The 13,957-nt window shown below is 36.7% G+C and overlaps 2 protein-coding genes across 2 annotated transcripts; both read left to right on the top strand.

The window, feature by feature from the left end:
- The first annotated feature begins 1,240 nt into the window (after positions 1 to 1,240).
- On the top strand, positions 1,241 to 4,782 carry LOC125276733 (gastrula zinc finger protein XlCGF8.2DB-like). Its single transcript, XM_048204551.1, has 2 exons — positions 1,241 to 1,391; positions 3,847 to 4,782. Exons 1-2 carry the CDS (start codon positions 1,368 to 1,370, stop codon positions 4,624 to 4,626), a joined length of 804 nt encoding a protein of 267 aa, XP_048060508.1. The 5' UTR covers positions 1,241 to 1,367; the 3' UTR covers positions 4,627 to 4,782.
- Positions 4,783 to 9,520: 4,738 nt separating this feature from the next.
- Positions 9,521 to 13,941, top strand: LOC125276731 (gastrula zinc finger protein XlCGF8.2DB-like). Its single transcript, XM_048204546.1, has 2 exons — positions 9,521 to 9,676; positions 13,038 to 13,941. The coding sequence occupies exons 1-2, from the start codon at positions 9,602 to 9,604 to the stop codon at positions 13,812 to 13,814; spliced, it is 852 nt and encodes a 283-aa protein (XP_048060503.1). The 5' UTR covers positions 9,521 to 9,601; the 3' UTR covers positions 13,815 to 13,941.
- The last annotated feature ends 16 nt before the right edge of the window (positions 13,942 to 13,957 follow it).

Below are 13,957 nucleotides of genomic sequence, written 5' to 3'. Positions count from 1 at the left end.
CCCCTCATTTTTTACGTCACTGCTTTGAACTCTTCTTCCATCTCTCTCACACACACGTACGCGCGCATGCGCAGTTCTACTCCTATCACACGGCGCTTGCTCGTACCATAAATACAAGGCACCACAACCTGATATATTCAATGAATATGTTTAATTTTTATTTTACATTCATTACTTAAAATGAGTTTATGAATTTATACTGACAGTCTTCCACTTTTTTGTTTTATTGAAAACACATCTTTGGCAGTGTTGCAATAATTGTAGAGTCGGGGAACACAGATTGACCATTAAAGAGAGGCCAATGTGTTCAATTAAGATCAGGAGTCAAATTTGAAGTTTAATTAGTTGAAAAAGCTTACTAAAGACAGTTCTCCACACTTCCAACAGCCATAGAAAATGAGTAGAGGAGTGAACTATCTTAGGACACAGAAAAAACCTATAGTCATGAATCAGTAGGCTATATCATGTAGCTACACAAATTCAGGCACTAAAGACAGTGTGGAGTTGGACCCTGACTCACTACACATTAGGACACTATTATGACTCTATTTCTGATGATATGACAATGTCCTGATTGTACAACGTCACTACTGGTACAATAGCAGAACTGATATATTTCTGACATTATGTTTTAAAGTTATTTAAAGTACATTATGATAAATACTTTGCTTATTACACATGCGACATTTCAGCTGTAAATAAATTATATAGTATATATATATATATATATATATATATATATATATATATATATATATATATATATATATATATAGTATTATGTATATAGGCTACTTAAAAAAATCTATCGGATGTCATTATGTTGGCTCCCTGGTTTTCACGCTGCATTGTGGGACTTTTAGGGAGTTAACGTTTCACTGGAAGGATTTTGCAATTGAAACAACCCTTAAAATAGCAGACTCCCTTATTAGTGCCCTTGACAACTGAGCTGACTGAGACACACCATATGGCAAATGACAACACGCCATTTAACACACCACGTCCATGAACACAATCAACTTCCAGACCTCCAGACCTCAGTCTGATTATACAATGGCAATGCATTTCAATATGATTTGCTTTTAGGAAATGCTGTGTTTTCTTATTTGTATTATATATTGCAGAAATAAACTCATATAAGAGTTTAATAATAAAGCCACCAATAGCATCACATACTTTTGCAACTCTTGCAGTTTATGGGAAAAAGAGCGCAAAGGGGGCGCTCGTGAGCACCCTTCTGAAAGCTAAAATGACAAATGGGACACCATAAAGGTCTCGCGGTCTCGTGCACGCGGCGGCCATTGTAAGTCCTCAGAAAGTGCACGTGAAGTGTGTCAGGATCCAATAATGTTCTTATCATTGGAACAATGATAAATATTGCTGATTTGCAAGTAAGTGCTTTGTTATTAAGAATCGTTTACCAGTAGGTTTCTGACTGAGTCTCTTTTGTGAGTTGACAAACGATAAACAAACTGACATTAACATTTGAAACCTCTCCCTCTCTCTGTCTCGTATATATATATATATATATATATATATATATATATATATAACATTTCTATATATTATGTAGATATGTAAAAACTTGTTTATATATAAAAAGATATTATTTTTTTAAAAGTTTAAATAGTTTGCAGCTTCTTCAGAGCTAAGTTCACTTTTCTGATCTGTTTTCCATTAATGATTTAGTGAATTAATGAAAAATTGAACATCTTATGAATCTTTTGTCTCAATGAAGGCTCATGCATGACAAAGTTTTCCTAACCTCAGTTTACTCAAAGTAGTTGGGAGATAGCTGAAAGCTCCCTTGCTGAACATACATACACAAAATGTATATGCATCTTGAAGCAAGTTCTGTCATTGGTTCACTGACTTCCATCTGCTGACTCTTTCCTGTTGTTAACCTGTTAGTACCTAACTTCCTTCTATGCTCACACATATGCTCAGTTCCTCTTATTCTTATTAAACACTACTTTTCTTCTTCAAATGCAACAACCTTGATACTATGCAACAATGCATTTAGTATGTACCTTTTTTTTTTCTTCTCAAAATGAACAAAATTTGAGTCAATACAATCAATCCTTCTTCCAAATCATGGTTTTTGTCTTTCACTGATTTACTATTATAGTCGTTATTTTAGACCTAGCGGGAGAGTTTTCGTAGGAAATTGCTTACATACATCACATCACTTGCCCATTCATGTCATATCTGTAAGCAGTGGCACCTCATGGATATTCAAATAGAGGAGGCACACCAATTGTAGGGGCCTGGGGATCTTCTGGGGATTTTTTTATTTATTAACTACTTTAAAATTGCTTTTTATTTAATTTTTTTAATTGCCTCCCCTCCTCTTCTTTATCCCCTCAGACTCACCTTAGCAAAGTTTTCTGAATGCCAGATTCAGCACATTTGGTGAAGGAGCAGCAGTGGTTGTTCTGACTTAAATAAAGTTTTATGGTGTTACCAGGACTTGACATTAACACCCGCCAACCCACCAAATACGGGTGGATTTCAGCAGTGGCGTGTAACGGTCACTCCTCCTAGCTACATTGGCGGGTTGAATTTAACATATGATATATACATTTTTCAATTGTAGTCTTTTAAAAAAGGCATCTGCAATAATAAACAAATTGTATGTGTTATCAAAAATATTTTTGACGTTTTCTGATACATGTCGTACTCAAATATCTGATACTCCTCCAATAATCCACAGAACAGATACATGACACTAGATGCGCTTTCTCATTCTCTCCGACAGCGAGTTGACACACAAACCCGCTTACCCTCACTCACTCGTTTTATTTGCTTTGTATGAATATTGTTGGTGTTACAGGGCACAAATTTTGGTGTAGGATTGTGCGTATTGCACATAATTTTACTCATTCCTGCAGATTCTGTGCTCACACCCAAAGTGCGCGCACATAAAGCCACCTCTCAGTACTAAACTGAGTTCTTTTTTGCTGCTTATTGCATTTAAACAGTCAAATACTCACAAAATAAAGTCAAAATGCCAGTCTTGGCGAGTATTCACGTAAACGCAGTGAAAACGCATGTGTAACAATATAATGTCCGTCGGGTCTTAAAATGACAGCAGCCTAATATACCTGCTGCCAAATTATGAGATGATATTAAATATATTTATATGGCAGTTTTTCCCCATGGTATCGATGTGAAAATGCTAAGTGGAACTTTGGGAAACCACTAGTCACAGTGAGTGGTGAGCAAAAAAGTTAATGTCAAGCCCTGGGTGTTAGAATGGTGAAATTACAAGCAAGAAATTCACATTCTGAAACATGAAATTAAATAAATAACTGGGAATTTTATTAACATTAAATTGTCCCTCTGCCATTTTTCACCACACAATTTTGTATAGTCTGGCAGAAAAAGAGAGAATGTGACAGAGCTCGTAATAAAACCAGAATCAACACTGGCTTGGCTTTTCAGAGATGCTGAGATACCATGAGTATCATGACTATTAATGGGTAAAGCTACAGTAACGTCTTCAGCTAGACATCTTGAGATTCTTTCCATCTAAAACCATGATATCTCATAAACCTAGTAGGGAATGTTTTATGAGCAGTAGGATAATGTCTCTCTCATATTCATCCACACAGTCACACAGAGCTGAAGCACAACCAAAATAATGTTCTTCCACACTACTAGAGGGCCAAAAGTCTTTTAACTGTGGTGTAAATAGCCTATCTAAATAACTTATGGGGTTGTTATATTATTAATTTATGTGAATTTTGGGGTGTTTTAATGAGTAATACATTTGAGGAATAAATAAGATTGTTTACATCTCTTTACATCTGAATATTTACATCTCTGTTCAATCTGTTTCCCTAGTTGATGGCTTGGCGTCCTGACTGCATCGATATGAAGCCTTCTGAGAATTTTCTTGGAGTTTCGATGTCCGAGTTGACTAAGGAGGGTATTGAAACTTTGGTGCTGAGCAAAATGGAGGGATCAGCTGTGCTCTTTTGTCAACGGCTGAAATATAGAGTAAAAACTATTCAGGTGCCAGATGGAAGTCCTTCAGATATTAAAACAGAAGTCAAACCATCCATCTCCCACTTTTCAAATGGCAAAAAGACTTCAATTAAAAAATTCAGCTGTAAGCTGTGTGGCATGGAGTATCAGCGGAGCTTAGGACTGGTGCGTCACATGCGAATACACACAGGAGAGGCGCCGTACACCTGTGAACTCTGTGGGATGGGCTTCCGTCGTTCAGACTGGCTTAAAATTCACATCACCATCCATACGGGTAACAAACGGAAACACATGAAGCGCTTCAGTTGCGATCAGTGTGGGAAGAAGTTTTGTGGCTCCACCGCACTCCAAAGTCATTTGTATAAACACAGGGGCGAGAGGCCGTTCGCCTGCGCGTACTGCGACAAGACGTTCTTAAGTCAGGCCAATCTTAATCGCCACCACGCCGATTGTCATTCGGAAAAACAGTTCTGTTGCCCCCTGTGTGGAATTGGATTCTCACGCCGCTCGACGCTGCAGAAACACATGCGGATTCACACGGGAGAGAGGCCTTTCTCCTGTTCAGACTGTGGAAAGACTTTCCCTTATAAATACTCCTTGGATATGCATTCTAAACTTCACTCAGTCAAAAGTTGATTTGATGCATCACACGAATTTCTGATTTACTTATTTGTTTATTAGGGCCCAAGCACCGAAGGTGCTTAGGCACCTATTGTTATTGTTGGCGTTCCGTACTCTTATTCTTCTTCTTCTTCTTCCGCTCTTGAAGTCTATGGCAGCCCATAGAACCGCTTGCGGGAAAGTTGTGAAATTTGGCACACAGTTAGAGGACAGTCTGACCTTTGTCCATAGCAAATTTGGAGTCTCTAACTCAATCCCTCTTGCGCCACCAGCTGTCCAAATTTGCACTTATGTTTATGCTAATAACTTTTGAACCGTAAGGGCTAGAAACAAAATTCTTTTTTCCTCTGATTCCTTGGGTCAAGCCGATTCGAAGTCATTTTCCGTCATGAAACTTTTTCCGCCATTTTGAATTTTCTGAAAAACATACTTTTTCAAACTCCTCCTAGGCCGTTACTCCGATTTTCATGAAAATTGAACCAGATCATCTTCAGACCATGCCGACAAAAGTTATGGAATTCATGTCGATTCCTCAAACCGTTTTCGTAAAACACGCAAACGAATTGTACATTGTGCTTGTGAAAATAGACATAAGGCTGTATACGCTTTATCGTATTCAGACCAAACTTGGTACATGTCATCACAAGCATGACCTGAGGCATCATGCAGTGTTTCGTCACAGTGCCACCTACTGGTTCTGAAATATGAAAAATGGATATTTTCGCTTATAACTTCTGATGGGTTTGTCCAAAAGTCATAAGATTCAGGGCATCATGTCGAGTCGATTGATATCCAATTTTCCCATATCTGCCATTTTGGCCGTCAGCCATTTTGAATTTTGTGCTAAAATACTGTATTTTACGAACACATTAGCCTATCGATACGAAACTCGGTATGGGTCATCAGGACAATGCCCTGAAGGAGCCTTAGAGGTTTCGGACCAGCGCCACCTTGTGGTCAAAAGTTATAAATAAATTTACAAAAATGCTAATAACTTTTGTCTATATTAACCAATTGTACTGAAACTGGTCTCAGTAGATTCCTTGGGTCATGCTGAGGGCATAGATATCAAATTTGCCATAGTCGGCTCTACTTCCTGTCCGCCATATTGTTTTTCTTTAAAAACGTACTTTTTCGAACTCCTCCTAGACCGTTGCTCCGATTTTCACCAAATTTGAACCGTATCATCTTCAGACCATTCCAACAAAATGTTATGTATTTCAAGTCGATATGTCAAAGAGTTTTCGTACACCGGAGCAGCGAATTTGAGGCATGATGTAAAAATGAGTCTTGAAGCTGTATCTCTACAATGCTTTGACATATTGACACCAAACTTTGCAAGTGTCATTGTCACCTCACTCTGACCATACCACATTAATTTGGTCACAGCGCCACCTATTGGTCGAAAGTGATAAACCAGTAAATCCTCATTTTTCAGCTCTTTTGCCTAAAATGATCTTAATATGTCTTTAATTGCTCCCTGTTGCAGTTGGTCTGATGCTCACAGCCATGTTGGCTGGCTTCTTGTGCCGTTTTTGTGCTTGGCCCCGTAATTGCTGCTTGCAGCTATATTTCTGATTTGTTTTCCTGCACAATGCCAATAAAGAGCATTCTCATGGTTTCTTTATTATAGTTTTTCTCAGTTTCCAGGTAAAAATAAAGTGTATTTTTTTTTTAGTGCATTCAAGTATAATCAAGTACATTTGTAGTACGTTCTTATTTTTAAGTTTTACACTATAAATACAGTAATTAAAAGTATATTTCTACTTCAGTAGTACTTCAGTGCACTTCAAAAAGTATACTAAATACCACTAATACTTAAATTGATTTTTAGTGCATTGAACTAAAGTATACTTATATTAAAGTATACCGCAAAAGGAGTTTTATTAGTGTATTTCTTAAAAGTGTGCTTTGAATACTTAAGAAATTAGTTCAATCTCAGTAGACTTTTAATATAGTAATCCTGAATTTAAATTAAATTGCTGTTATTAAAAATATATTACTAATATACATTTTCCCCACTGTGGTACTTAAGTACTATTAAGTATGCATTACTTGAAAGTGTGCTATGAACGCTTTATAAAATAAAATTTTAGTGGATTTTTATATATTGTATATGGATTTTTATATTTCTTCAATATACATTTATGTAAAATTTATTGCACAGCACAATAACCTCACAGTGTAAATCACGGCAGGAATGTTAGGAAGCAGTAAATTTCCTTAGGGGTTGAATTTGAGACGGACACTTTAAAGATGTAATGTAAGTTGGAATGTTTGGGAGTTGCCCAGAGAGAAAAAAAAAAACATAGGATGCGGCATGGAAAAGGGAATTGCTATATATTTTATAAATTTATACTGACGGTCTTAAAAATCTTCCACCTTTTTCTTTTATTGCAGAACAACAACACTTACATCAAGGAATTACACAGAGTACTATACAGTTAATAATAGTGTTGGGGAACACAGATTGACCCCATAAAGAAAGACTAAAATGTTCAATGAAGACCAGGAGTCAAATATGATGGTCAATTAGTTGACAAAGTTTACTGAAGACAGAGTTCTCCACACTTCCAAAGGCCATAGAAAATGAGGATCCAGCCTCAAATTAACTATGCAAATGGCAGATAATAAGTTGATTATGCCATTTTCTACAGGTTTTGCTAGGTTAACAGTATATAATGTCGTAGAGAATTTTGTGCAGTCTCTTTTCATCTCAGCAATTTGTGAAGTATCTTCTCTTCTCCACAAAAATCTCTCAGAAGCAGAGTTCCAGTTCCCAGAGATTAGACTTTATTGAACAAAACAATAAGGAGGAGATACCAGCTGATCATCTGACTCACTCACTCAATGATTCCTATATCATTCTGTTATCATCATTTTCTTCCTTTTTAATGTAATTTCTTTGGCATGGTCACATGCTTATCACATTCTTAACAACCCCTGCAAAGGCAATATTAGATAAAACATAGGCAATATCTTTCCCTTCAGGGTTGAGTCACAACACATCACTGGAACAGAATAATCAGAGATGTATAAAGTACTAGAGACCGAGACTTGAGTAAAAGTACAAGTGCTCTATCAAAAAAGTGACTTGAGTAGAAGTTGAAGTGCTCTTTAAGCACCACACTTAAGTAGAAGTACTAAAGTATTCAACATTTTTTGTACTTAAGTATTGCAAGTAGTTTATTTTAAAATTTACTACTCAAGTACTGAAAGTAAAAGTACAAGTATTGTGTTATGTAGTTATTAAAGAAAGTAGTCAAAAGTTTGAACATCATATTGTTTTTTATTATTTCAAATGATAAACCTAAAGGACAATCACAATTCCTTTGGCTGTAACTTTTTGTAAACAAAAACAGATTAAGTGTGATTAAGTACCACTTGAGATGCAGACAAGTTGAGATGCTTTGTTTGTTGTCAGCACTTTGATTTCATTACCAAAAAGTTTATTTTGACTAATAGTCTAATTTTATACCATATACAATTGAATAAAATTAACAGCTAGCTAACAACAACTTGCTTTGCACTTTTTTTCTGTTTTCACCTCACTCCAGTCTAAACTAGGCTAAATTTTTCTTTTTTTAGGTAATTTTTCTACACATTGTCATATAAATAACCTAAAAATACTGTAGTTCATTAAGATTAAATCTTACTAACCACTCTTACTAAAAAAATGGGGTAAGCACACTTATATTCTCATTTCAAGAGGTGTTCTGAGTAAATTATTTGTTTGGAACACTTTATAATATGGTTTGATTTGTTAACACTACATTAGTTAATGTATTAGACTAATAACCAACATGAACTAACCATGGTCAATAGGCTACATTTGTTACTGTATTTATTAATCTTTGTTAATCTTAGTTAATAAAAATACAGCTGTTCATTGTTTGTATATGTTACTTCACAGTGCACATTAACTATGTAAACAAATAGAGAGCAATTTGAGAGCAAGACAGCGCTCGTGTTGTTTTAAGACGGTGAATGCGCGCGCGCGCGGCCGGGGCTGGCTCTCGCTCTCTCTCTCTCTCTCTCTCTCTCTCTCTCTCTCTCTCTCTCTCTTTCAGTGCAGGAAAACTCCTGCATTAGTTATGTCACTGTAAATCTATACTACCATTAACCTATAAAACACTACTACACTATAAAAACGGGCGTGTGATTAAGCAGCACCAAAGGAGACATGCTCTACGATTTATTTTTGGCAACAGTAGGCTGTCATAAAATAAGAGAAAGTTGACATTAGTGATGGGTCAAAAATACCATTCAACGCGCTGCGTGACAGCCTTTATGATAGCCAGCTAGTTAACGTTAAGTGAACACCGCAGCATGTCGCTAGTTAGCAAAAGGGCTTAACTTACTGATGGGATGGAAGGTGGTGTTTTTGGTTCGTCCATCTTTTTCGCTGATCAAAAGGCAGAACGGGAGCACGCGCATCTGATGTGCCAGCTTCATCAAACCTGCCATCCACCGTTCTGGCAGTGGTAATGTGGGTTTGGAATGGAATGATTCGTAACATTTTTATAATTGTAACGAGTAACGATGCAGCACATAAAAAAATATCGGAGTAAAAGTATTAAACTCATCGAAAATATGTACTGAAGTAAAAGTGGAAGTAGGAGAAAAAAGTAATACTCTAGTTAAGTACAGATACCGCATTTTAGTACTTAAGTACAGTAGTGAAGTAGTTCTACTTCGTTACTATACATCTCTGAGAATAATACACCCACACAGAGCAAACTTGAGCTGAACTTGATCTTCTACTAATAATTCAATGTCCCATTTTAATATATAGTAATATGTAATAATCCATGGTGCTGTAGAGTTACAAATGACGAGTTTTCATATATCATACATGCTATTCTGACAAGAGCAACAAAACACACGGACCTTCCGAGCCAAGGTGAATGTTGAATTCCTCTTATTAGCAGAAGGGGGCAGTACTGTGTATCTTTAGTCATGCTCCGTGAAATAATAAAGAAGAAGAAGCATGCACGAGAAAGTTATAAATGGACCAAAGAATGTTATATTCATTGGAAATACAACAAATATTGCCGATTTCCAAGTAAGTGCTTTGTTGTTAGGATTAAAAATTGTTTAACAGTAGGTTTCTTACTGATTCAAATTTTTGTAATTTCACAAATAACGATAAACAATCTGACGAACACATTTTAACATTTAGGGTCTCTCTCTCTCTCTCTCTCTCTCTCTCTGAAAAGCTCACACACAACAAAGTTTTCCTTTTCACAGTTTACTCAAAGTAGTCGGGAGATCTCTTACTCTTAGTTGGAAAGCTCTATTTTTGCATCTTGAAACAAGTTCTGTCATTGGTTCATTGAGTTCAATCTGTTGACTCTTTCCTGTTGTTAAGGGGGTTAATTCACCAAAAATGGAAAATTCTGTCATTAAGTACTCACCCTCATGTCGTTCCAAACCAGTAAGACATTCATTCATCTTCGGAACACAAATTGAGATATTTTTGATGAAATACGAGGGTATATGATCTACACATAGGCAGCAACGACATTGCACCTTTTGAGGTGGTGAAAGAAAGGTACTAAAGACATTGTTAAAACCCTCAACGTGACTATAGTGGTTCAACTTTAATATTATGAACTGACAAGAATACTTTTTGTAAACACTGATGCTCTGCAATGAAATTAGTGTAGCAGTATGACAGGAGACAGACGAATTTGTTGAATAAAGTCGTTATTTTTGTTTTGTTTTTGTGCACAAAAAGTATTCTCGTTGCATAATGTTAAAGGGTTAGTTCACCCAAAAATGAAAATTCTGTCATTTATATTACTTACCCTCATGCCGTTCCACACCTGTAAGACCTTTGTTCATCTTCGGAACACAAATGAAGATATTTTAGTTGAAATCCGATGGCTCCGTGAGGCCTGCATAGGGAGCAATGACATTTCCTCTCTCAAGATCCATATTTAAATCAGTTAATGTGAGTACAGTGGTTCAATATTAATATTATAAGCGACAAGAATATTTTTGGTGCACCAAAAAAACAAAATAACAACTTATTTAGTGATGGCCGATTTCAAAACAATGCTTCAGGAAGCATCGGAGCATAATGAGTAGGGATGGGTATCGTTAAGGTTTTAACGATATTACTACTCTTACCGATACTGCTTATCGATACGGTACTTTAACGGTATTCTTATCGGTACTTTTTGTTTATATGTATATATATATATATATATATATATATATATATATATATATATATATATATATATATATAAGAGCTGAATTAACATTGCTTTATATTATATAGTGTCCGGCATTTTTGGTGTTTTATGTAAGATACAGTAAGAACATGAACAAAGAAAGTAAAACAAACTGACAAATACAATAAAACAAAGATACAAATGAAATAAAGTGCTTTCATTTGTTCATGTGTTCAGGTAATATAGACCTAGCCTATAAAAGAAATCTAAGTAAAGTAACCAAATGTAAAATAACACTGGATGGTTTTCACAGTATAAATTAATAGATTAATGCTTATTAAGGATAACTATATCCAGAAGAAGCGCTGAGTGATTTTCTCTTTGCATTTTGTTGTTTGATTAGCATTGATGGCACAATCATCAGAATAAATGTTGTGACTGCTGTCACTTTAAGACAATAGATATTAACACACATCGGATTTTCTCCCAGCTGTTCATTTACACTTACGATATAAACTGCGTTTAAGTAGCTAAACACGCTCCAATCCGGTCATTTTAACATATTTGTGTGTGTATTTGATCGTTTCGACGTGCACCTGAAGCCCAAAGTGTAATTTGTTTGTCTATTAGAGACCCGTTTTTAAGCGCGCGCCGCACACACAATTCAGCCTGAGGAACAGCGTCTCTTGCGCGGATTATTGTGCTTTCAGCGTTTTAAAACGTTGATAATAATTATCAAACATTTACTGCAATTTAGCAACAGTAAAGACAACAATCACCGATTGTGCTGATTCTGACGTTAAGTTTGGGTTTAGGGAGAAATGAACGCGCGCAGCTGTGAATAGAATAAAGGGGTGGTAGACGAACCGTGGATAGTTTTTAATAGTTTTACCTCAGAAATCTTCTTTCTGATGATACTTGGAAGCCAAAATCGAAATCAAAAATAAAATAAGCATAATATCACAGACCTAAAGTGTAAGCAGACGTTTAGTTGTTTAGTTCTCTCCTCCATCGTCACCATTAAACAGGGATTTCATGTGAGCGGCTGTGCGCGCTGTAACTGCGTGAGCGCGATCTCTCTTCTGGGTTGCGAAAGCAAAAATGCACCATAGACAAATGTCCTAATATTATTGCATACAGACACAGCTGGCGACTCTGGCGAGATAGTATTCGCAAGATAATGTCTATATAGCAATAATAAATGTACGTGTATTTTTTTTCATAATTTCTCCAGTACCGATAGCAGAACCGTTAACGTCAGAGCTTATCGATACACCGGTCTTTCAAAATTTAGCCCCGGGGTCAATTTAATACCGGGTTTCGGTACCCATCCCTAATAATGAGTCAGTGTAGCCAATCTGGTGTTCGGAGCGCCGAAGTCACGTGATTTCAGCAGTTGGCAGTTTGACACACGATCTGAATCATGATTCGATACGCTGATTCATAACGCTCCGAAGCTTCCTGAAGCAGTGTTTTGAAATCGGCCATCACTAAATAAGTCGTTATTTTGTTTTTTTTTGGCGCTCCAAAAATATTCTCGTCGCTTTATAATATTAATATTGAACCACTGTACTCACATGAACTGATGTAAATATGTGTTTAGTACCTTTATGGATCTTGAGAGAGGAAATGTCAATGCTCCCTATGAAGGCCTCACTAAGCCATCGGATTTCAACTAAAATATCTTAATTTGTGTTCCGAAGATGAACGAAGGTCTTACGGGTGTGGAACGGCATGAGGGTAAGTAATAAATGACAGAATTTTCATTTTTGGGTGAACTAACCCTTTAAGGTTGAACCACTATAGTCACGTTGACTATTTTAATCGATATCTTTAATACCTTTCTGGACCTCATAAGGTGCAATGTCGTTACTGCCTACGTGTGGATCAGATACCCTCGGATTTAATCAAAAATATCTTAATTTGTATTCTGAAGATGAATGAAGGTCTTACGGATTTGGGATGACATGTGGTTGAGTACTTAATAACAGAAATTTCATTTTTGGGTCAACTAACCCATTAACTTGTTAGTGCCTTCTACACTCACACATATGCTCAATTGCTCTTATTCTTATTGAACATAATGTTTCTTATAATGCAGCCTTCATATTTTAAGTGTGGGGTAAGTGTCCAGATAACTTATGAGGTTACTGTGTTAATTAATTTATGGGAAATTTGGGTTTAATGAGTACAGTTGAGAAATACATCTGAATATTTACATCTCTGTTCAATCTGTTTCCCTAGTTGATGGCTTGGCGTCCTGACTGCATCGATATGAAGCCTTCTGAGAATTTTCTTGGAGTTTCGAGGTCTGAGTCGACTAAGGAGGGTATTGAAACTTTGGTGCTGAGCAAAATGGAGGGATCAGCTATGCTCTTTTGCCAACGACTGAAATATAGAGTAAAAACTATTCAGGTGCCAGATGGAAGTCCTTCAGATATTAAAACAGAAGTCAAACCATCCATCTCCCACTTTTCAAATGGCAAAAAGACTTCAATTAAAAAATTCAGCTGTAAGCTGTGTGGCATGGAGTATCGCCAGAGCATAAGCCTTGTGCGTCACATGCGAATACACACAGGAGAGGCGCCGTACACCTGTGAACTCTGTGGGAGGGGATTCAGACGTAAAGACTGGCTTGATCTGCACAGCAGCGTCCACACAGGTAACAAACGAAAGAGCGTGAAGCGCTTCAGTTGCGATCAGTGTGGGAAGAAGTTTACTGGCTCCACCGCACTCCAAAGTCATTTGTATAAACACAAAGGCGAGAGGCCGTTCGCCTGCGCGTACTGCGACAAGACGTTCTACAGTCAGACCAATCTTAAACGCCACCAGGTCGATTCTCATTCGGACAGCAAACAGTTCTGTTGCCCCGTGTGTGGAATCGGATTCTCGCGGCTTTTTTCACTGCAGAAACACACACGGATTCACACGAGAGAGAGGCCTTTCTCCTGTCCAGACTGTGGAAAGACTTTCGGTCATAAAAATTCCATGAATATACATCGTAAACGTTGCAAAAGTTGACATAATGCACATTCATGTATGTCACATGAATTTATGATTTATTATTTGTTTTAAGCCACATCACTTTTTTATTATTCATTGTGAATCTTATTATACCTGTTCATTGCCAATAAAGGGGTTGACTTCACATGGTTTCCTTTTTA

The sequence above is a fragment of the Megalobrama amblycephala genome, linkage group LG10 (assembly GCF_018812025.1).
Source record: "Megalobrama amblycephala isolate DHTTF-2021 linkage group LG10, ASM1881202v1, whole genome shotgun sequence".
Classification (NCBI taxonomy): domain Eukaryota; kingdom Metazoa; phylum Chordata; class Actinopteri; order Cypriniformes; family Xenocyprididae; genus Megalobrama; species Megalobrama amblycephala.
Note: the sequence above shows the minus strand (reverse complement) of the source record. Positions and strands in the feature narration are given on the sequence as shown.

Excerpts from the sequence above, each read along its gene's own strand:
- LOC125276733 (XM_048204551.1), top strand. The coding sequence starts at position 1,368 with ATGATAAATATTGCTGATTTGCAA. Across the intron at positions 1,392-3,846 it reads TAAATATTGCTGATTTGCAA|TTGATGGCTTGGCGTCCTGA; the intron begins GTAAGTGCTTTG and ends CTGTTTCCCTAG.
- LOC125276731 (XM_048204546.1), top strand. The coding sequence starts at position 9,602 with ATGCACGAGAAAGTTATAAATGGACCAAAGAATGTTATATTCATTGGA. Across the intron at positions 9,677-13,037 it reads CAAATATTGCCGATTTCCAA|TTGATGGCTTGGCGTCCTGA; the intron begins GTAAGTGCTTTG and ends CTGTTTCCCTAG.